General features: G+C 39.8%; 1 protein-coding gene across 20 annotated transcripts in view; it reads left to right on the forward strand.

Annotated features, from left to right (window-relative positions):
* Pten (phosphatase and tensin-like protein) overlaps positions 1-23,982 on the forward strand; it is a 64,166-nt gene that overhangs the window by 20,531 nt on the left and 19,653 nt on the right. For 17 of the 20 annotated variants that reach the window (XM_089465868.1, XM_089465856.1, XM_089465859.1 and 14 more), the window contains 3 exons: positions 2,530-2,639; positions 6,972-7,217; positions 7,276-7,642. In XM_089465868.1, the coding sequence (XP_089321994.1) occupies positions 2,530-2,639; positions 6,972-7,217; positions 7,276-7,642 (723 nt within the window). Of the gene's footprint in view, positions 1-2,529; positions 2,640-4,114; positions 4,386-6,971; positions 7,218-7,275; positions 7,643-23,982 lie in introns of those variants that run through there. The other 3 variants (XM_089465872.1, XM_089465874.1, XM_089465873.1) reach the window with 2 other exon arrangements.

The raw sequence follows: 23,982 nt of genomic DNA on the forward strand, positions 1-23,982 counted from the left end.
TTCAAGAGAAATATTCAAATCAGGAACGTCGAAATCATCACTCCACTCTCAACAGAGACGTATTTAATAACGACACCTAAGACCATTAACGTAGAAATTATAGATATATGTATATGCATATACATATATACAAATTATAAAGTATTAAATCTTTTAAAGAGAGGTCAGGTGTTTAATAAATAATTATTATTTACCAAGCCGCTTTGTCACTTGATTTGTCCAAAACCAAAATAAATTTAACGCTTCCAATCTTATTTCTTCCAGAAAATGAGGAGCCAACGAATGTTTAATTATGTTGTACATTTAGTACGGTGTAGTTTAAATCGCTAAACGCTCATGCAGTCGCATAATTTTGTTTGGCGGAGAGTACCTAGGTTGTTGATGAGAGCAATTAATGTGTGATTTGCCACATAGAGGAAAAGTGCTGTTGATTGTTGCTGTGGTTTTTTTTGGAGTTTGCCCAAAATCAATTTTTTCTTTCTGTGCCCATCCAATTCGTGCACGTTAGTGTTTTTTTGTTGACACACGAGACCTGTTGCTCATACCACGAAATGATTTCTATAGATTGTATGATATAAAATCATGTATCGATACTTGTATTCATGATTTTTTGTGTTGACAGCGATAAGAACAAAATAAATCAAAATAAGTAAATGAAAATTAAATAAAGCTAATATAGAGCTAAATTAATTTTTTTAAAGCCAGAATTCCCGCAACCCGCCGTTTTCAAATTTTTCCCGCATTGGGACTTCAAATAAAGCCAGATCTGACGGGAAAAAAGCTAAAATGACACCCCTGTGTAGATCATATGCTGAAAGTTTCATTAAATTCCATTCAGTCAAAAATTAATAAAACATAATCAAATATTTGACCAATTAACAAACGCACGTGCAGCAGCTACAACAAAAACATTCGTTGAATCACATCAGCTGTTAGTTTCGTTTAGTTTTGGTAGATGGCGCAGCACCAGTGAATGTATTTGAGTTTTGCCAGTGGTGGCCTAGTGTGTTAGCTGCATGACGCTCGATCGAGAAGTCGCGGTTCGAGTCCCGATCCATGCAACTGATGTTAATTTTTTTTAATTGTTTCAAAATATTTTTATATTTTCATAAATGAGTTTTCTATTTAATTTATATTTTTAAATGCACCGAAATTGAAATTTTAACTATACTTTATGTGCGTTTTTAATAGCAGATTCTTAGAATCACATCAGCAGTTAGTTTCGTTTAGTTTTGGTAGATGGCGCTGCAGCAGTGAATCTATTTGAGTTTTGCCAGCGCCACTAGCAGGAGTGAGGTGGCCTAGTGTGTTAGCTGCATGACGCTCGATCGAGAAGTCGCGGTTCGAATCCCGATCGATGCAACTGATGTTAATTTTTTTTAATTGTTTCAAAATATTTTTATATTTTCATAAATGAGTTTGGTATTTTATTTATATTTTTAAATATATCGAAATTGAAATTTCAGCCATACTAAATGAGCATTTTTATTTGTTGGGTTCAGGGTAGTATCTAGTCGAGGACTCTCGACTAGAATTTTTGTTTTTGAATGTCCGTACAGCGCGGATATCGAGTTTATCATTAAAAATTGATAGCTCATCCCGATCTTTTTATCGATAAAAATCCTTATCGAAAACTAGTTATAAAATGTAAATGTCAATGTGTAATGTAGTTGTAAAATGCGTATTTCAAATACTAGAGACTTGTGCTTTGCCAATTACATGCATATTCATGTTATAATCATAATCTAAATTCACCCCCTGACCCTCACTTTTGTAAAACGCGTATTTCAAATACTAGAGACTTGTGCTTTGGCAATTACATGCATATTCATGTTATAATCATAATCTGAAAGTTTCATGAAGATCGTACGTCCATAAAAGTTAAAGTTATTAAACAATTAAGTTCTCATAGTAAGCGCTCACTGCCGCCCATGCGTGTTTATGCTTGTGTGTGTATGTGTATGTAAATGTTTGTGTATGTATGTGTGTGTGTGTGTATATATATATGTGTATGTATGTATGCGTACGTGCGTGTGTGTGTGTCTGTGCGTGTTTCTTGTGTAAGCTGAAAGACGCGAAAAATTATTGAAATAGCTATTATTCCAATGGTTCAGGGGATCTCGTAGTCGAGCAGTCTCGACTAGAGTTTTCTTACTTGTTATGTTTGCTCTCTCTGAAAAATATAATGGGTACCGTTACCTCTCTCAGCACGCAGAAATAAGCGGTTAGAGTTTTTGCAACGCGTTGTCAAAATACTTTTGTCCTCCATTGTATGTTTTAAAACAAACGTTATACAATAACATAGTAAACGACCAGTAGCCCAAGCGCAGTCCGTGAGAGTGTTTTTTTGTGTGCATGTGTTGCTATGTATGTATATATATTAAGCAGCGAAGAGTCATTGGAGTATCAGTTCTTCGGGTTCAAGTAATCCCATAGTCGAGCAGTATTGATCATAGCACTCTGAATTGTTTATGCTTAAATTTACATTCACACAACGAATATTTTGATAAAATGTTATTTTCTTTTCAGCTCGCATTCTTGATGGAAATACCGTAAAGTTTATGCATACCTTAAATAAATCCGAAATTGATGGTGCACATAAAGACAAAGACCATAAGTCGTTTTCGGAGGACTTTAAGGTAAATAAAGAAATATCTATGTGCTGATGGGGGTAGTCAAGTACCAAAAATCGTAATATTTTAAGGCAATTCCCACGTCTAAAGTGAATTCTAAATAAATATTAATTTATTCATTTCAAGATACACTCCGCGTCATCAGGTTAGCGCTCCCCTTACACTCATTTTCTTTTACGTTTTTCTCTTTGCCTATTGCACGCAACTTCTTAGTTTTTGTTTTGATTTCATTATCATCATATGAGATGTCTCTCATACCAAAAAAAAAAGCGCGAGTGAAAACCCGTTATGTTTCATTTTCTATTCTTTTTTATTTTCGCAAAGAATGTGTGCACTTATGTTGCGTCTTTAGATTAGCGCCGCGAAAAGCAATTGTAATTATCTTGCTTATTTTGGCAATTACACTCACCAAATCAAAGTATTCAATATGTTTATAGTATGGGTAAAGAAACCGTTTTATCTTTGGTTGAGAATCAAAGATTAAGGCATACTTTGAATCTGGACTACGCTACCATAAAATTGCTGGAAAACAGGAAAAACAGAAAAATAAGGAAAACTATGGAAAAAACTACGTAAGCGGCAATAATCAAGTGATTTCACAAGAAAATAGAAGAGAATTAGTTCGGGACGCTTCGAAATCCCACGAATCGACCACCAAGATTAGGGATAAAATCGGTGTTAAGATGAGCTTATCAACGGTCTAAAGAGCAATTAATAAAGTTAATTACTTAAAGAAACAGAATGTAAAAAAAAGACACCAGTCGATATGCTGAGAAAAAAAATACACATACAAATACACGTTGGTGTAGGTAGCAATATCTTACTACAGCACTTGCAAGCTTCAATTTTGACATAGCGCATGAACGCATAGGACTTATAACACCGTGTTTAAAACTGCTGTTCCGCATTTCTATAACCTGTCTGAAAAACCGACATTCGATTTCCCAGCATGATAATGCTTCAATTCAGACCGCCCGATCCCTGAAGTCGTGGATTCAGGGCCAACAAATTTATATCATGGAGTGGCCACCATACTCACTCGACCTTAATATCATTAGAAACGTCTGGGGATGGTTGATCAGGAAAGTATATGAGTGTGGAAAGCATTATAGTACAAAGACAGAGTTAATCGAAGATATTGAACACGCTTGGTCAACCATATCCTTGAATTATATTGAACAACTTTATAATTCCAATTCTAATCGAATTTTTGAAGGAATTTCAAACAAAAAACGGCACTACGCACTACTAATACTACTTAAAAATAATAATACTTTAATATGCAGGTGTTATTTTTGGTCATTAACTTAAATAAATTAATCTGATGACCAAATTTATGTTACATTTTTATTGTACATTTTACAAAAAAAAATATTAAAAATTATTCCCTATTGCTACAGTAGCCATTTTAAAAATAAATAGATGTAGTATAATACAAAAAAATTTTAAGATGAAGCTCTGATGGTTTAGCTTTTATTTAGCTTTGAGATTGAGTGTAAAGGGGTGCGCTAACCTGATGACACGCAGTGTATATTGACAAAAAGTAAACTCAAACTAAAGAACAAGTGAATTACCAAGAAAAAGGCAAATACGGTGGTAAAGAGAGAAAATGAAAAACGAGCAAAAATAAAAAATATTAGAGAGGTTTGTGACCTAGAAGAATTACATCATCTCTAAGATAAGCTGAAAGCAAGGACTTTATTAACGGAAGAGAGAGCTCTAAGGAAAATACGCGGTCAAATTTATAATAAGGTAACGCATATAACATAACAAGAAAAGAAAAATTAAGTCGCTTTAACAGATTTCAATTTCGATGTATTTAAAAATATAATTGAAATACAAAACTCATTTAATAAAATATCAAAATATTTTGAAACAATTAAAAAACTTACCATCAGTTGCGCGTTCGGGATTCGAACTCGAGACTTCTCACTCGAACGTTACGGACCTACTCACTACACCACTTTTCAAAGTTCCGATTCACTGCTGCAGCGTCATCTAGCGAAACTAAAGCAAACTAACTGCTGATGTTATTCTCAGAATCTGCTAGTATAACCAAACTAATAAAAACGTACATTTAGTATGGTTAATATTTCAATTTCGGTGTAATTAAATAGAAAACTCATTAATTAAAATATTTTGAAACAAAAAAATTAACATCAGTTGCTGCAGCGCCATCTAACAAACACACAAACAAATGTATATACATACATACATATGTATGTGAGCACTTCACAAGATCGACCAAATGCAACTGCTGGGATTTGAAATTGCTACAGGCAGCCAAAGTTTCGCACACAGGCATACAAATGCTCATAGTACATGTAGCTAGAGACAGTGTGTGTGTGCATGCTCGACATGAAAATATTTTCATTATGCGCACCAACGCTGTCATACATTTCCTACACATAATAACTAAAACGCAAATATTTAGTATGAGCTTGGTAAACGGTTAGAGGAGTTCGGAATACTCTTCACACAGAAGGGAAGAAACGGCAGTCTAACACGAACAATTTTCAATTTTTGTGAGCTGCTGCTTGTGCTCACATGCATACATACATATACATATTTGAGAGAGCAGAGAGCAGAGAGAGCGAGAGAGCAAGAACAAAAATTGAGCATCTTTTATTCAACATTTGACCATCTCGGTCGAGCGCATGAAGCGAAATGATCGAGTTTTCATATATTTTCGTAGCCCGAATCTAAAAATGAAGAGCCGAGCAAATACGAAATTGATAGGCCCTACGAGACAGATTTTTCGGTGTTGAAAAGCTTTGTTCTACATGTCTAGTCAATGTGTTCTCTGATCAGTGCTTGAACTTGAATGTTTTTATTCGATAAAAACATAACGGGATGATTTATCGAATTTTAAAAGCAAACTCGACATCCGCGCTGTATATACATTTTAAAAAATTCAAAATTCAAGTCTCTAGCTCTTATATCTTCTGAAATCGACGTGTTCAAACATACGGACAGACGGACAGACCTCATTCTGCCTGTTACATACATTTCAACAAAACCATTATACCCTGATTTCCCATTTTCAATGGGTTCAGGGTATAACAAGTAAGAAAGCTCTAGTCGAGACTGCTCAACTAGGAGATACCCTGAACCCTCCAAGCTGATATTCTAATCATTCTGCACTTCTTTTATGCACACATACATACATATGCATCCACACGCACGCATAAGCCTGCGCTCTGCTAACTGCGCAGTAAGCAGCGACTGCGCTTGGGCTGCGCTGCAGTGTGGGAAATATTAAGAGAATTTATTTGTTGAATAATTTCTTTTGTAGACATACGATCTTAATGAAACTTTCAGAGCGTAATTATATGGTGAATATGTGTGTACATTCCAAAGGCCAAGTCTCTAGTATTTGAAATGCGTTTTTTACAAATTGGGGGAGAAGGGGGCGTGGTATCCAAAATCTGTAAATTACAAAATCTTTGTATCGATTAGCTTTTTATACAACGCAAATTTGAAGACTCCAGGTCTAAAAATGTTCAAATTAGGCCAAAAAAACAAAATCAATTTTTCGATTATTCTCGATAAAAAAGTTATCGGACAATTTATAGAAAAAATTTAATCATTTAAGATGAGAGCCTAGATAAGAAAACTTGCCTGCGATAACAGATAAGATAGAAACAGTAATGCTTTCTTTGTTTGAACAACAATTAAAGGTATTTACGTTTCTATAGCATCAGTAGGTATAATTGATGATACCATAGATTTAGGTCAAGGTGGTGGATGACTAAGTGAATTTGGAGTTGATAGAGCAAGCAAATTGGTATCAACAACAGAGTCAGATTGGGAATGACGACTATCGAAGTTATACTCTTTTTATATTTCTTTCTTCAGCAGTTACCAAGTCGAAATTCAATGATGTTCTTATTAAACGAAATTGCTTAGTGAACGAACGACCCAATATTTATTGTATTGATACTTTTTTTATAACCTGAACCCATTGAAAATAGAAAATCTGGTTGTAAGGGTTTTGTTAAATGTATATAAGAGATAGAAAGAGGCCTTAAGGGGTTGACAACCGGAACCGATTTAACCCTGTCAGTTTGTCTGTCTGTTCCCCAGTGAGAATGTATAAGCGCATCGATCTCAGAAGATATAAGAGCTACAGACTTGAAGTTTTTTGTGCGATCAGATCGAGATTTCTTCCAGGAATCGAGAACTATTCAGATAATATGGCCTCTTTATTGTTATATATTATAGCATATTAATTAATAAGTTTTCCTGTCGTACATTTTGAAAACATTATTATCATATGATCATAACATTGAATATCTGAACTTATATTTGTAATATAATATTAAAATTTAATTTTAGATCTCTCTCGTATTTATAAATGAAGAAAAACGCTCTGACAGTATAAACGCTGAATCCTCAGTAGATAACAGTAGGAGCAATAATCAAAGCTCAGAAAATCTTCCTGGTGATAATAATACGAATCTAAGCAGTGAGGGTTCAGTTTTAAACTCTCCGTCCTCAAGTCGTTTGTTTGAAGGTCCATTTCATACCAGTGATGAAAGAAGTGAGGGACAATCTCACCTAACAGCACAGAGCAGAAAACTAGTAAGTATAATGTGTTAGACACAAAAAACCTTGGGACCTAAGAATTTATTTTTGTTAGACGAAAATTCAACATAAAAAGTCAACTATCTCAAAATATCCTGCAATGGCATCTAAACGCAAACAATCTTCTTCGAAATGCCTACTAAGTGCTAATAATACCTCGTCAGGCAAGGACAACAAAAAACAGCATATTTTTAATCAACCGTCCCGTAAACAAATCGAAATGGTGGCAAACAATTGGCCCAGTAACATCTATGAAAAAGCCTCAGAGGGTCTACATATATTTGATCGATGTAATATTTCCAATATTTCCAATATTTCTGGCGGAGATAAAATTTTCGAACAGAATTCACACAATACTTACAAACGATCATCTTCTGATTTAAATCAAAGTGGTGAAGAAGGAGACGAGGATTGGGAATCCGGTGAGTACCCCAAAATACAGTTTTTTATCCCAAAATACATTCTTTATCTGTATTTCCATGACAAAAATACAAATTTCGATTACTTATTAAAATATGCTTTAATGATCTACAAGCGCTCACCAATTTTTCGTGTAATACTGTCTACTCTTTAAGGGTCTTCCTTCTTGCTTTACTCTACGGGAAGAACTTTTAAAGTGAAACACACCATTAAAAATTTCAGTAATTCATCTTCTGTGATGCTATGAATGATATTTAAAGGTCGATAGATCTAAATTTAATCAAGTTCATAGACAGAGTTCTGTCTGTTTAGAAAGTGCTTTTAAATATTGCAAAATATTTACAAGGGTTGCGATCTCAAAATTAAAACCGAATCTAATAGCTTTGAATTGTCTTTCTTTTTTGCAATATTTCTGTGCCCTGTAATGCATGGGTCGGAGTGTAAAAGAAGGTAATTTAATATGTCCGTATTTGTTGATATTCATGACATTTTGCGAGTATTATTGAGTCTGATGGCGGGCTCTATAACAACAGATCCGTAAATGAGCACCTTATGCACTGTCGCCCGCAAACAGTACCAAAGATACTCCTTGATTAACTCTTTGGCAGTATCTAAGGGATATTGATTGAATTTTTCCACACTGATTTTGTACACACATCTGCATGTTTGTACAGCTATGTATGCAATAGAGCTGGGAATTAGAGCTGGGCAATCTAACGAAGTTGTTGCGAGCGTGGAGCGTGTAAGGTATAATAACAATAAATTGCAATCTTTTTATACTCATTCACGAAAGTGAATTAGTATATTTGTTTTTTGCAGTGACCGTCCGTCTGTCCGTATGAACGCAATCTATTTCGGCGCTATTGAAGTTAGAGACTTGAAATTTGGAATACGTGTATATCTCCGATTTATAAAGTATTCCAATTTTCCCGATCCTCCACTAGGGACCAGAAATCATATTAGTTGAAGAGCTAGAAAGCTGATATTCGGCATATAGATCCGTATCAACCACCCAAGATCACGAGCTATGGCGGATATATCTACGCCTATTGGGGGCGTGGCAAATCGGATAAAACTGTATCGCCAAGAGTTTTATAGCTAGAGCGCTGAAATTTTGCACGTCAGCTAAGGTTATGATTCTATTAAAAAAAAATTATATGTATACGCCCTTTAGAGCGTGGCAAGTCGGACCTGAAGATATAGTGATTTTTTAAATTCTGCTATATTTTGAACACTATTGACACCAGAGACCTAAAATTTTTTATATATACTCGGGCTTGCCACCCAAGACCAAAAAACTTTGTCGGATATACATATGTCCGCTTACAGGAGGCAAACCGCAAAAGTTGATATCTCCTAAAGTATAATAGCTAGAAGCTCAAATTTAGATAGTTAAGTTACTAGTAACCTCCTCTATCGATGACCCAAAAATAATGTTTACGCCTCTTTAGGAGCGTGGCATACCGAAAAATACCCTGTAATTTTCAAATTTTTTGAGGGTAAGCATTCAAACTTTGCAGTTAGGATACCGTTATCTCGTTCTAAGAACTGACTAAAAATGAGGTGTTGTAAGGTTACATTAATTTTTCAGCCGGGGTCAGAGTATCAGTCTGCCCAGGGCCATAACTTACAAGAAATTTATAAGTTACTACGGGACGTACATTGTTGGTGAAATTGGAGAGGGGAAGGGTACCATTTGAGGTTAGGTGACCACGCGGCCTGAACTCGCCGACCACGTCCACGCGTTTGCACGCGGGAGGGCGACAGCAAACGAGTGGCGCGATCAAGCGCACTCTAGATTGCTGGGGTCGGGGTTGCGAAGGCGTGCTGTGGGGAGTTAGTGGGGCCACTACGAATGGTGGATCGCGGGTCGAGGAATGCCCAGCGTTGCCGCCGTCGTTTACTCACAGACCACGCGATTTTCACTGCCAGAGATTTACCCTTCTGGCGAACGCGTCGTAACCACGTTCAAACTACCAGTTAGTGTTGTTATAGTTAATTGCAGTTAAAACTAACTGCTATAACACTTACGGCTACTTATTAACTACTTAGCGCTATTTTACAAACGAATGCTTATTCTACTAATAGCCTAACTTACTCTCTACCAAAATATGACTTCATAATTCAACTCATTATCTATGAACCAAAAATATAAATCGACTACTTCAAAATATACCAAAACCTAGTTCCACCGTTTCCGCTTATTTACTACAAACTATTTACTACAAACTATAATATAATTCAAATTCAACCTTCATAATGTAAGGTGGGCAAATAGGCCCCCCGACGAGTTGATCGTCACCGTGTAGGCGTGCTCGCCTGCCGCGACTACGTCGTCGTCTGCGCGTTTTCACCTCCCTCCGTAAGACGCTGTCCGCGCCGCAGCCACCGCTTCTTCGGCCTCAACTTCCGGGATCACTTCGATCTCCTCCACTCCTCCTCGGTGAAATGGTTTCAGCCGCGCTATGTTGGCCACCCTCCTTTTGCGTTCACCTTCCCTCTTCAGGCGCACCACATTGGGGGAAACGAATTTGACGACATTTTTCGGGCCATCAAATTTAGGCGCCAACTTCGCTGCGAATCCTTCCGCCGCATTCATAAGCTAATGCTGTCGCAAAAGAACCTCCGAGCCCAGCACTGGCCTCCAGTCGTGCCGTCTCAAGTTGTAGTGCCTACCTTGATCCCTCGACGCCCGCTTGGAACGAAGCAAAGGCCCCACGAAGTCTGCGCACAAGACCGCCATTGGCTCCGCCACCTGCCTGGTCAGCATCTGCCCGGACGGCTATTGTAGTACGCATTTGAATTTTTGACACGTCTCGCAGAGCTTCACGTACTTGGCGGCATCCCGGAACATGCCCGGCCAATAGTACCTCTGCGCGAGTCGTGCTTCCGTTTTCCTCACTCCTTGATGCCCGGCTGTGGGAGCGTCGTGGCACTCCCTCATCACTCTGCTCCTCAAACTGTTAGGGATGCAGAGCTTCCATGGGATAGAATCCTCTCCGTCTATCCGATATCCTAAATTCCAATATAACTGCCCGTTCTCCTCCACGTAATCCTGGAACTTCTCAGACTCCTTTACGATCCTTTCACGCATCCTTTTTATCCACCCGCATGGAGGATCATCTTCCACGGCCTGTTGACAACTGCCTAGCGGTTGCCAGGACAGTGCGTCAGCTACTACATTTAAGCTCCCTCGACGATAACGTATGTCGAATTGATACTGCTGCAACTCTAGCGCTCATCGAGCAATCCTGCCCGTGGGACTTTCTATGGAGTTGAGCCATTTCAATGCCAGGTGATCCGTGACCACGCCGAATCTGTAGCCCTCCAGGTAACAACGCATCTTTCGGATCGCCCAAACGATCGCGAGGCAATCCTTTTCCGTGGCCGAGTAGTTCAGCTCGGCCTTTGATGACTTTCGACTGGCGTAGGCTATCACCCGTTCTTGACCCTCGACCTATGCGTCAACACTGCACCGAGGCCGTAGTGCAACACAAATTTGGCCGAGAAGTCGGGACAGGCCAGAATAGGCGCGGTCGTTAAACTCTCCTTGAGCTTCTGCAATGCCTCCACCTGCACCTTGCTCCAGATCCATTTCTGACCTTTCTTGAGAAGTTTCGTCATCGGTTGTACCAGCGACAACTCCTTGAGATTCGAAGGTGATGGGAAGCTCCGGATCGCCTCAACCTTCGCGGGATCAGTGCAAATCCCCTCGCCGCTTATCATGTGGCCAAGATATGCCAACTTCTCCCGGAAGAAACTGCATTTCTTCCTGTTGACCCTTAGCTTGGCCGCCAACATGCTGCTCCTTCGTTACTCCGATGACCACTATGTCATCTAGGTACGCAAACGCGTGAGACTCCATGTCGGGCCCGATGACTGTATCCAGTGCCTTCTGGAATGTGGCCTCCACCGAATGTAAACCGAACGGCATCACTCGCCATTGGAACAGTCCTCTGCCTGGCACAGTCGGGATCTGCCAGTAACCGCTCTTTAGATCCACAGAGAACAGGGTACGCGTCCGGGATCGAGTGGGCGTTGAGTTGTCGATAATCTACGCACATGCGCCAATCCCCAGTCTTTTTCTTTACCAAGACTATGGGTGCGCTGTGTGGGCTCTTCGACGGTTCAATAGCTCCAGCTTGAAGTAGCTCGTCTACCTGTTCGTTGATCACTTTCTGCATAGCCGGAATCCTAGGGTAGTACCTTTGCTTCAAAGGCTTGTCGTCCTGCATCCGGATGCTATGTTCAGCGATGTGCGTCACGCCTCTGATGTCTTCAAATAATGCCAGCTCCGCTTCTAGGAACTCCTGTAGTTCTTTCTCCAAATCGTCCGGCCACTCTTTGCTACTGGGCGCGGATCGTTCATTTTCTCCATATTCGCTCTCTGTTGCTTCTCCCGTTGGCGGGCTGCCTTCGGGCTCACCTTCCTTCTCCAACTCGACTGATCTAAACTCCGGCGGCCGCTCCTCGGGTCCGCCCCTCCGCTCTGCTTCACAGCCCTCGCGGGAGGCCCAGCTCCCTTTTGGTGACCCAGTGTCTTGTCTCTTTTCTTTTCATTCCTCCTTATCGCCGGAAGATCCTCTCCAAGCCCTTCCTTCGGCGTTCCTTTGTTCATTCGCTTCCTCCTGTTTCTGCTTTTCTTCATCCATTTCCTCTAACCTCCCTTCTCGTTGGGCGGCGTGCTCTGGCTCAACGCATCCTGAACGACAACTGTCGACACCGCGATCGCCGACCTTGGGTCCTCCTTAGGCGTCGAGGCCTCGCGTAACACCTCTGGGCCCGACTCCTTCGCATCTCCTTTAGCGAGCTGGTCTTGCCCTCTAAAACCGCTGCTGCCTTTCTCCACTCCTTGTCTACTCGACGGCGATGCTTCTTCTACCACGTCGTCCACCATCCTCATCTCCAGCTCTGCGTTGCCGCAACGCACCGTAGTGCCGATAGCGCAAAAAAATCCATGCCGAGGATGACATGGTCCAGCATGGTCGGCATTATTAGCAGGTTCGCTTCCGCCGTCTTCTCAGCCAGACTCACATCCGTCCTCATCATCTTCGTCACGTCCAGCGCTGATCCATCGGCCAGCGCTGATCCTGATTCGCGACTCCACCTGGCAACGCTCGCCCCGCTTCGTTTGTTGGCGCACGCAATCCTCGCTGATAAAACTGCGCGTAGCCCCGGTGTCGATCGTGGCGGTCATCCTTTGACCCCCGATCACCACCGTCGCGTCGATCTTCCACTCTTTTACTCGGAACGGGTACCTCTCTTTGTCTTCAGTATCTAAGCGGCGCCGCTGCATTCCCTTGGAGGGCGCCCCTGGCCGTTTCCCGCGCTGCCCTGTTTGCAACACTTCCTCGCAGTCCGGCCTCGCTGTCCACAGTGTCGGCAGAATAACACTGGCGCGTTACGACATTCGCGCGCAAAGTGTCCAGGTTGTGCACATCGGTAACAGACCCGACACGGCCTGGATCCAGCGTCCTGAGCCATCATTCGGCTGGTCGCCTCCGCTAAAGGTGTCGTCGCCGACGTCTCCTTCTGCCCCCCGGCCTGTCCTCCAGACCGGGGATCAGATGCCTTCGCGCGGAAAGGGTTGTTCTGACGCGCCTCCGCTGGCTTGGGCCAGGCAGTCTCCACCGTTGTCCTCCTCTCTAGTTCCCTCTGCTGATTCCGCACGTTTTCGAATTCTGCAGCCATCTGTGTCAACTGTGTAAGGGATGAAAAATCTTGCCTCCGTACGTATAGCCTATATTCCGGAGATGCGTTTTCGTAGGCCCTGTTTAACGCTTGGGCCGGGCTGTATCTAGCCTGACGCATTAATAAACGCAGCTTAATCGAGTAATCCTTGAAGGGTTCGCCCTCTCGCTGCCGGCGCGCTTGAATCTGGTCCTCCAGACGCTCGAGGTATTGGGGAGGTAAGAAGAAGTCCAGGAACTCTTTCTTGAATTCCAACCAGGGCACGTCTCTTAGCCCACTGGTTAGGAACCACTTGGCCGCCTTGTCTACCAACACCTCGCTTAGCGCTCTGGGCATCCGGTCGATTCCATATGTGATCGCCCGCTCCTCCAGAATTTCAATAAAACCAAGGGGGTCCGACCGTCCTTCGTACCTCATCCCCCATTTTCGAACCTGCTCAGCTACGTTCCACGGCGGGTGCCATTCCGGCACCGGAGAGGGGACAGGAATCCGACGATCTGCCTTCGGTGCCGATGCGAGCACCTTGTCTTCGTCGCCAAAACAGAATTCCCGCGGCCTCTCATCCCTCCGGCTACCAGTCGTACCACTCGCCGTGGGTACGCTCAGCTTCAGCGATGCTGTCGAGAGAGGGTCGCGTTCTTGAGCTTTGCCGCCCTGGATGAACGACGACAATCTCTCTCTCAGATCCTCCACGCGGCCCTCGTCTTCGAGGCCGAGATCCCGTGCTAAAGCTATCAATTCCTGTTTACAGCGCTGGTAGACCCAGCCGACGTTTAGTCCTGAACTGTGGGATATTCCTCCTTCCATTCTTGATGCCTGATACTCTGCTTCCTTGTTCGCTTATGCTAATCTTCCCTAAATTTTACTAATCTTACTAAATTTTTATTCACTTATTCTATATTTCGCTTTATTTCGCTCCCTTAATCTAGTTTTCTTTTCTTAGTTTTTTTTTCATTTTTTTTCCTTTTTTTTTAAATTTTCTTATTCTATACAATTTTGTTTGCTTTTACCGTCTTAATCTATCTTATTTTACTTCTTTATTCTCTCCTCTGTCTTCATGCACTTATTCTAGCTTTGCTTTACTTTTCCTTATTCGTCTTAATCTATTTTGTTCTCTTTTACCTTTCTCTTTATTTCATCTTAATTTATTTTGTTTTCTTTATTTCGTTTTCTTTATCCTTCTTAATCTAATTTGTTTCATTTATCTTTCTTTATTATTCTTCATCTATTTTCTTTTATTTCGCTTTCTTTATTCCGTCTAAATCTAGTTCAGATTATTTTACTTTTCTTTATTTTATTTATTAATTTTTTTTCCAATTTTACTTCTTTATTGATTTTATTCCCTTTTTTTTTTAATTTACTTATCCTGTTTTGTTATATTTTTGTTTTCTTATACTCTCCGCTCGCTCATCCAACTCAATTTATCATTTATCCTCGATTGTTCGCTCCAACTTGCTTTGCTTTCACTACTTTTTTACTTGACTTTACTCTTCTTTTCTTTACTCTAGTTGCTTTACTTGACCGTACTATTCTCTACTTATTTCCGCCTTATTTTCCTCTCTCTTACTTTTATTACTCCGCTTTTACTCTGCTAGACTCCGCAACAGTTTTCTTTGCTTTATTCTCTCTTCACTTTATTTCATATCGTCTCACTTCATCTCGCTTGACTTGACTTCACTTTATCTTCTTTGCTTTTACTTCGCTTGCCTTTGTTTTACTTAACCATGCTTTGTTCCGCTTCGCTCCGCTCCAGTGTGTTTTGTTTTTGTTTTTATACCCTGAACCCATTTTCAATGGGAAATCAGGGTATAATGGTTTTGTTGAAATGTATGTAACAGGCAGAAGAGGCGTGGCAGACCCCACAAAGTATATATATTCTTGATCAGGGCGACGAGCTGAGTTGATTTGGCCCTGTCCGTCTGTCTGTCCGTCTGTTCGTCTGTCCGTATGTATGAACGCGTCGATTTCAGAAGATATAAGAGCTAGAGACTTCAAATTTTTTTTAAAATGTCCGTAATTACAGCGCGCATATCAAGTTTATCATTAAAAATCGATAACTCATCCCGATCTATTTTTATCCATAGAAAACCTTATCGAAAACCAGTTATAAAATTATATCTTCTACACCTTTATTGCTAGAGTCTCCAAATTTTTAATGTATGCTTATATGCAATTTATACAATTTCGGTTTTTGTTAAAATTTACCCCCCACCCTTAAATTCACCCCCTCACCGTCACTTTTGTAAAAAGCGTATTTCAAATACTAGAGACTTGTGCTTTGGCAATTACATGCATATATGTTATAATCATAATCTGAAAGTTTCATGAAGATCGTACGTCCACAAAAAAAGTTATTAAGCAATTAATTTCTTATAGTAAGCGCTCACTGCCGCCCATGCGTGTTTATGCTTGTGTGTGTATATGTATGTAAATGTTTGTGTTTGTGTGTGTATGCGTGTGTGTGTATGTGTGTCTGTATGCGTGTGTGTGTATGTATGTGTGCGTACGTGCGTGTGTGTGCGTGTTTCTTGTGTAAGCTGAAAGACGCGAAAAATTATTGAAATATCTATTGCTCCAAGGGTTCAGGGGATCTCGTAGTCGAGCAGTCTCGACTAGAGCTTTCTTACTTGTTAAATAATTTTTTTTTGTAAAATGTACAAAAAACATGTAACAAAAATTTGGTCATCAGATTAGCGCCCCCTGCGCTAAATTCAATTTATTTAAGTTAATGACCAAAAATAACACCTGTATTTTAAGCTATTATTATTTTTAAGTAATATTAGTAGTGCGTAGTGTCGTTTTTTGTTTGAAATTACTTCAAAAATTCTATTAGGGATGGAATTATAAAGTTGTTCAATATTATTCAAGGATATGGTTGACCAAGCGTGTTCAGTACCTTCGATTAACTCTGTCTTTGTACTATAATGATTTCCACACTCATATACTTTCCTGACCAACTATCCCCAGACGTTTCCAATGATATTAAGGTCGAGTGAGTATGGTGACCACTCCACGAGATCAATTTTTTGGCCTTGAATCCTGGACTTCACGGATCGGGCGGTCTGAATTGGAGCATTATCATGCTGGGAAATCTAATACCGGTTTTCAGACAGGTTATAGAAATGCGGAACAGCAGTTTTAAACACGATTTTATAGTCCTATGCATTCATGCGCGATGTCAAAAATTGAAGCTTGCAAGTGCTGTAGTAAGATATTGATACCTACACCAATGCCACACCACGCCCCCGCCGCAGTGGCTTGGAAACCGTTCCAAATAATGCTCTTCTATGAGTAGGTCATGGATATAATAAATTTAGCCATCAGTTCCTTCCAAATTCAATTTTTCTCATCAGAAAAGCCAACATGCTGCCATTGGATAGACCACGTCATGTTCGCCCGGCCAAAATTAATGCGTATTTCTTTTCTCAGCATATCGACTAGTGTCTTTTTTTTTTACATTCTGTTTCTTTAAGTAATTAACTTTCTTAATTGCTCTTTGGACCGTTGATAAGCACGTCTTAACACAGATTTTAACCCTAATCTTGGTGGTCGATTCCTGGGTATTCGAAGCTTCTCGAACTAATGCTCTTCTATTTCCTTCTGAAATCACTTGATTATTGCCGCTTATATAGTTTTTTCCATAGTTTTCCCTATTTGTAAGAAAATTGCCACTTAGTTATCTCTTTTTTCCTGTTTTTTCAGCAATTTTATGGTTGCATAGTCTAGATTCAAAGTATGCCTCAATCTTTGATTTTCAACCAAAGATAAAACTGTTTCTTTACCCATACTATAAATATATTGAATACTTTGAGCTTCACAAAAAATTTGGTCAGTGAAATCGCCAAAATAAGCAAGATAAAAGTGCACACATTTTTTGCGAAAATAGAGAAGAATAGAAAATAAAACATAACGGGTTTTCACTCGCGCTTTTTTTTTTTTTTTGGTATGAGAGACATCTCATATGATGATAATGAAATAAAAAAAAAAACAAGAAGTTGCGTGCAATAGGCAAAGAGAAAAACGTAAAAGAAAATGAGTGTAAGGGGGGGCGCTAACCTGATGACGCGAAGTGTATATACACTTCACTATTTATTCTCTCTCCGCTAATTCTTACATGCACATATATATATATATACCTATGCACACTTGTCTATGCGCGCATTATTGAATACCCTTTCACAATTACGCTCTCTTATCACCGGGTATATTCACTTGCAGTCGGCACTAAATGCTTTCACTTTTCTTCTTACTATTATCGTGACCCTTTTCTTTCGTTTTTTAAATTTATAACCACTTTTATATTCAATTATCAGTTTTTTGATGCAATTGCAGTGGCATCAATACTCAATGATCTTTCTATTTCGTTCACTTTGAGCACTTTTTGAGCACTTACTCTTGGGGCGTGCATATATACCCGCTCTGCTCTTACCACTACTCGTTGCTCATCCTTCTTTTTCTTTTGCTAGATTTCGGCGACGCACGCTATGCTGCCCCCGCGCGTGCCCATGCTTGTGCATGTGCGTATTCGACTTGCGCTTCTTCGCAACATTTTCCGCGCACACTGTACTTTCGGCGCCGTAACTGTGGCTGTCGTAGGGTATCTTCGCTTTTACACTTTACCACGAATGTTCTCGATTTTCGCTACTTTTACATGCACACTGCCTATATTCAAAATAACCGCCACCAATAACTTCACAATCTCCTCTATTTGGGTATGCCGGCGGGTTTTTATGCCGCCCGTATACCACACTCTCTCCAGCCCCGCTGTCACTGCTCGGGCGCCACTTGTAAGGTTACATTAATTTTCCAGCCGGGGTCAGAGTCTCAGTCTGCCCAGGGCCATAACTTACAAGAAATTTATAAGTTACTACGGGACGTACACTGTTGGTGAAATGGGAGAGGGGAAGGGTACCATTTGAGGTTAGGTGACCACGTGGCCTGAACTCGCCGGCCACGCCCACGCGTTTGCACGCGGGAGGGCGACAGCAATCGAGTGGCGCGATCAAGCGCACTCTAGATTGCTGGGGTCGGGGTTGCGAAGGCGTGTTGTGGGGAGTTTGTGGGGCCACTACGAATGGTAGATCGCAGGTCGAGGAACGCCCAGCGTTGCCGCCGGCGTTCACTCACAGACCACGTGATTTTCACTGCCAGAGATTTACCCTTCTGGCGAACGGTTCGTAACCATGTTCAAACTACCAGTTAGTGTTGTTATAGTTAATTGCAGTTAGTGTCAAAAGTCAATATGTTAGATGAACTAACTACAAATGAATACACGGCCATTTCTACATGTGCTTACTTTATTACGAGGCTCCCAAGCTTAACCTAATTCGAATACCTTTCCACTTAGTTGATTTTTGCGAACGTCTGCTCACTCCGAGAGCCCAAAACTCACTAATTCTTGCACGCAGCTTTCAATCCCTTTCTGCTGCTGTCCAGCTTTCACCACGCGACCAGCAATGCAATTCACCCCCGCGAGCTTTCAAGCCGCACGGTTGTATTGCTGATCGCGTGCCCGCCCACTAATTTGAATTTCTGCTTATGTCCTAAAACTAACTGCTATAACATTTACGGCTACTTATTAACTACTTAGCGCTATTTTACAAACGAATGCTTATTCTACTAATAGTCTACTAACATATTGACTTACTCTCTACCAAAATATGACTTCATAATTCAACTCATTATCTATGAACCAAAAATATAAATAAACTACTTCAAAACATACCAAAACCTAGTTCCACCGTTTCAGCTTATTTACTACAAACTATTTACTACAAACTAAAATATAATTCAAATTCAACCTCCTCTCTACCAGCACTGGGCATAATGTAAGGTGGGCAAATAGGCCACCTTACAGTGTCTACGCCCAGTAGGGGCGTAGCAAATCGGGAAAACTGAATTTTCTACAATATTAGAGCGAAACTTAACTACTAAATTGCTGATGGGATGTGAATGAGTATTCTGCAGTCGGTAACGCCCCACTGCAACGTTTTTACTTGTTTTTATTAGCAATAAATTGATTCTTTAGAGTTTTACATACATATGGGGAACAATTTATATAAAAACCCCATGAAAATAACTTAATCTACTATGATAATATTATTAATGTGTGGGCAAATGGAACCTGAGCATCCATTTATTAAGTTAGAATACAGCTTCTATTCTATTCTACTTGATGCTAATTCTACCTTTGCTTTCAAAGAAAATCAAGATTTTCGTGCAAACAAAAATAAGTAAGAAACAAAAAAAAAATATATATATATATATATATATACTTTAACATGATATCTATAGTTAGGAGAATCACATGAAAATCACTTCATTTTGATGTCAACAAGAATCACTTATAGTGTAAGATCAAAAAAACAATAACTTCATTTTGATGACTTAACCTGATGGATACTGACAGAATACGTCAAAGATAAGTCAATTGGTTAATAAGCCATTGGTATTTTTTTTTTTTTCATAAATACCAAAGTGTTGACTATAGTTGACTTTAAGCTCGACCTTCGGTCCGAAGCAATCGATCCTGTTTTTGTACCCTGAACCCATTGAAAATGGGAAATCAGGGTATAATGGTTTTGTTAAAAGTATGTAACAGGCAGAAGGAGGCGTGGCAGACCCCACAAAGTATATATATTCTTGATCAGGGCGACGAGCTGAGTCGATTTGGCCCTGTCCGTCTGTCTGTCCGTCCGTCCGTCCGTCCGTCCGTATGTATGAACGCGTCGATTTCAGAAGATATAAGAGCTAGAGACTTCAATTTTTTTTTTTAATGTCCGTAATTACAGCGCGCATATCAAGTTTATCATTAAAAATCGATAACTCATCCCGATCTTTTTTTATCGATAAAAAACCTTAACGAAAACCAGTTATAAAATTATATCTTCTACACCTTTGTTGCTAGAGTCTCAAATTTTTAATGTATGCTTATATGCAATTTATACAATTTCGGTTTTTGTTAAAATTTACCCCCACCCTTAAATTCACCCCCTCACCCTCACTTTTGTAAAAAGCGTATTTCAAATACTAGAGACTTGTGCTTTGGCAATTACATGCATATTCATGTTATAATCATAATCTGAAAGTTTCATGAAGATCGTACTTCCACAAAAAAAAGTTATTAAGCAATTAAGTTCTCATAGTAAGCGCTCACTGCCGCCCATGCGTGTTTAAGTTGTGTGTGTATATGTATGTAATTGTTTGTGTATGTGTGTGTGTGTATGTGTGTGTATGTATGTGTGTGTATGTATGCCTGTGTGTGCGTGCGTGCGTGCGTGTGTGTGTGTGTGTGTGTGTGTGTGTGTGTGTGCGTGTTTCTTGTGTAAGCTGATAGACGCGAAAAATTATTGAAATAGCTATTGCTCCAAGGGTTCAGGGGATCTCGTAGTCGAGTAGTCTCGACTAGAGCTTTCTTACTTGTTCCAAATGTTCTTTCCGATTCGGCTTGTTCTTGCTGGTTACATAAATATTATTTTAACATTCAAAAGGGCTTACAATTATATCCCAATACTGTATGAACTTTTTTATTGATATGCATTATGTACCTAACTTGTTTAATCTGTTGAAAGCTAAAATATTACAATTAATTACAAAAAGATTGCAATTTATTGTTATTGTACCTTACACGATGGATTTTCCAGCTCTAGTATGTAAGTGTGTAACAGGCAGAAGGAGAAGTGACAGACCCCACAAAGTATATATATTCTTGATCATGGCGACGACCTGAGTCGATTTAGCCAGGCGGACACTGTCTGTCCGTAATTTTGAACGCGTCGATCTCAGAAGATATAAGAGCTAGATACTTGAAACTTGTTTGTTAGGTCCGTGTGTGCCACGCGCATATCGAGTTTGCTTTAAAAATCTACCTTGCCTCGGTATTTTGTTATCGACTACAATCGTTATCGAAAACCAGTAATAAATTTATATCTCCTACATCTTGAAAGGTAGAGTCGTCAAATTTTAAATGTAGATTTATATAGTATATACTATATAGAATTTCGTTTTTTGTCAAAATTTACCCCTTACTCCATATAGGAGTGAATATCCACCCCCTCACCCTCACATTTGTAAAAAGGCGTATTTCAAATACTAGAGACTTGTACTTTGGCAAATACATGCATATCCATGTTATAACCATAATCTGAAAGTTTCATGAATATGGTCTACCCACAAGAAAAATTATTAAACAATTAGTTCCCAAGGTAAGCTCGCACTGCAGCCAATGCGTGTTTATGTGTGCGTGCGTAAGCCTATGTGTGTGCGTGTGGGTGTGCCTGTGCGAATAATCATTGAAATATCAATTGCTCGAAGGGTTCAGGGGATCTCGTAGTCGAGCAGTTTCGACTAGAGCTTTCTTACCTGTTTTTGTATACTATTATATATTTTGTATTTTATTATTAACTTGTATATTATTGTATATTAGTAACTTGTATTTATTAACTTTTTCTTTTTGGCTTTTGGCGGAACCACAGTGCGTTGTTTAACATAGACACAAATTTTAAAATATTTTGGTGGTCGTCATGCCAAAAATTGTGCGTTTAGCGAAATTTACTTTCCAAAAAAATATGTTCGTTATTGCGAAATGTTTGTGAACCAAGGGTTCACTGTATATAGTTTTTTGTAATCAATAGAAGAGGTATATAGTATTTAATTTTTTAAATATAAAAGATACCTTTTCTTTTCGATTTTCCACTTACGCTATATATTGCTACGTAGCCATCTATAAGTCCAATTCAAAGCATGAAGTGCTACAATATGATTATAAAGCTATTGGGACTTTGTAGAAAGTATTTTAAGTATTCGGGTCTTCATTTGTAGCCCTTGTGTGAGACCCGGTAGTTATTAAGTCATTTGACTGCCGGCGTTTACAAAAACCTCTCTTTGATTTGTACTTGTCTTACAAAGGAACATAATTAACAAGTAAGACAATTCTAGTCGAGAGTGCTCGACTAGATACTACCCTGACTACCCAACTAATAAAAACGCCCATTTAGTATGGCTAAAATTTCAATTTCGATGTATTTAAATATATAAATGAAGTACATAACTCATTTAATAAAATATAAAAATATTTTGAAACAATTGAAAAAATTAATATAACTCGCACCGTTCGGGACTCGAACCCGCGACTTCTCGATCGAGCGTCTCGCAGCTACTCACTACGCCACCTCACTTTCGGGACTTGCGGTGGCAAAACTGAATCTAGCAAAACTAAACCAAACTGCTGATGTGATTCTAAGAATCTGCTAGAATAACCGAACTATTAAAAACGCACATTAAGTATGGTTAAAATTTAAATTTCGGTGTATTTAAAAATATAAATTAAATAGAAAATTCATTTATGAAAATAAAAAATATTTTGAAACAGTTAAAAACAAGTAAGAACGTTGCAGTCGGGCGTTACCGACTGCGGAATACTCATTCACATCCCATCAACAATTTAGTAGTTAAGTTTCGTTCTAATACTGTAGAATATACAGGTTTTTCCGATTTGCCACGCCCCAACTGGGCGTAGACACCTCATTTTTGGTCAGTTTTTAGAAAGAGATAACGTTACCCTAACTGCAAAGTTTGAATGCTTACCCTAAAAAAATGTGAAAATTACAGGGTACTTTTCGATATGCCACGCCCCTAAAGAGGCGTAAAAATTATTTTTGGGGAATCGATAGAGGAGGCTACCAGTAACTCAACTATCCAAATTTGAAGCTTCTAGCTATTATACTTTAGGAGATATAAACTTTTGCGGTTTGCCACGCCCCCTGTGGGCGGACATATATCCGACAAAACTTTTTGGTTTTGGGTGATCAGTCCGAGTATATGTACAAAATTTGAGGTCTCTGCCATCAATAGTGTCCAAAATATAGGAGAATTTAAAAAATCACTATATCTTCATGTCCGATTTGCCACGCCCCCAACGGGCGTAGACTTATAATTTATCTTCAGACTTTATAGAATCATACCATTAGCTGACGTGCAAAATTTCAGCATTCTAGGTTTACAACTTTAGGAGATACAGTTTTATCCGATTTGCCACGCCCCCAATGGGCGTAGATATATCCGCCATAGCTCGTGATCTTGGGTGGTCAACGCGGACCTACATACCAAGTTTCAGCTTTCTAGCTCTTCAACAAACATGATTTCTGGTATATCGGAAAATGCATTTTCCGATTTGCCACGCCCCTAGTGGGCGGATCGGGAAAATTTTAACACTTTATAAATCGGAGATATACACGAGTATGTGTTCCAAATTTCAAGTCTCTAGCTTCAATAGCGCCGAAATAGATTGCGTTCATACGGACAGACGGACAGACGGACAGACGGACGGACGGACAGACGGACAGACGGACGGACAGCAAGACGGACATTGCACAAAAGCAATATACTCATTTCACTTTCGTGAATGAGTATAAAAATTATCATCAGCTGCACCGATCGGGATTCGAACCGCGACTTCTCGATCGAGCGTCATGCCGCTAACACACTACGCCACCTCACTTCTGGACGCGGCGCTGGCAGAACTCAAATAGATTCACTGCTGCAGCGCCATCTACCAAAACTAAACGAAACTAACAGCTGATGTGATTCAAAAACTGTTCTAGAAAAAGTTTGAATGTATGTGTGCACACGTATGCGATGCTGTTGTAGCTGC

This window comes from Drosophila arizonae, chromosome 3, assembly GCF_054131065.1.
Source record: "Drosophila arizonae isolate 15081-1271.41 chromosome 3, UAZ_ARI_1.0, whole genome shotgun sequence".
Classification (NCBI taxonomy): Eukaryota; Metazoa; Arthropoda; class Insecta; order Diptera; family Drosophilidae; genus Drosophila; species Drosophila arizonae.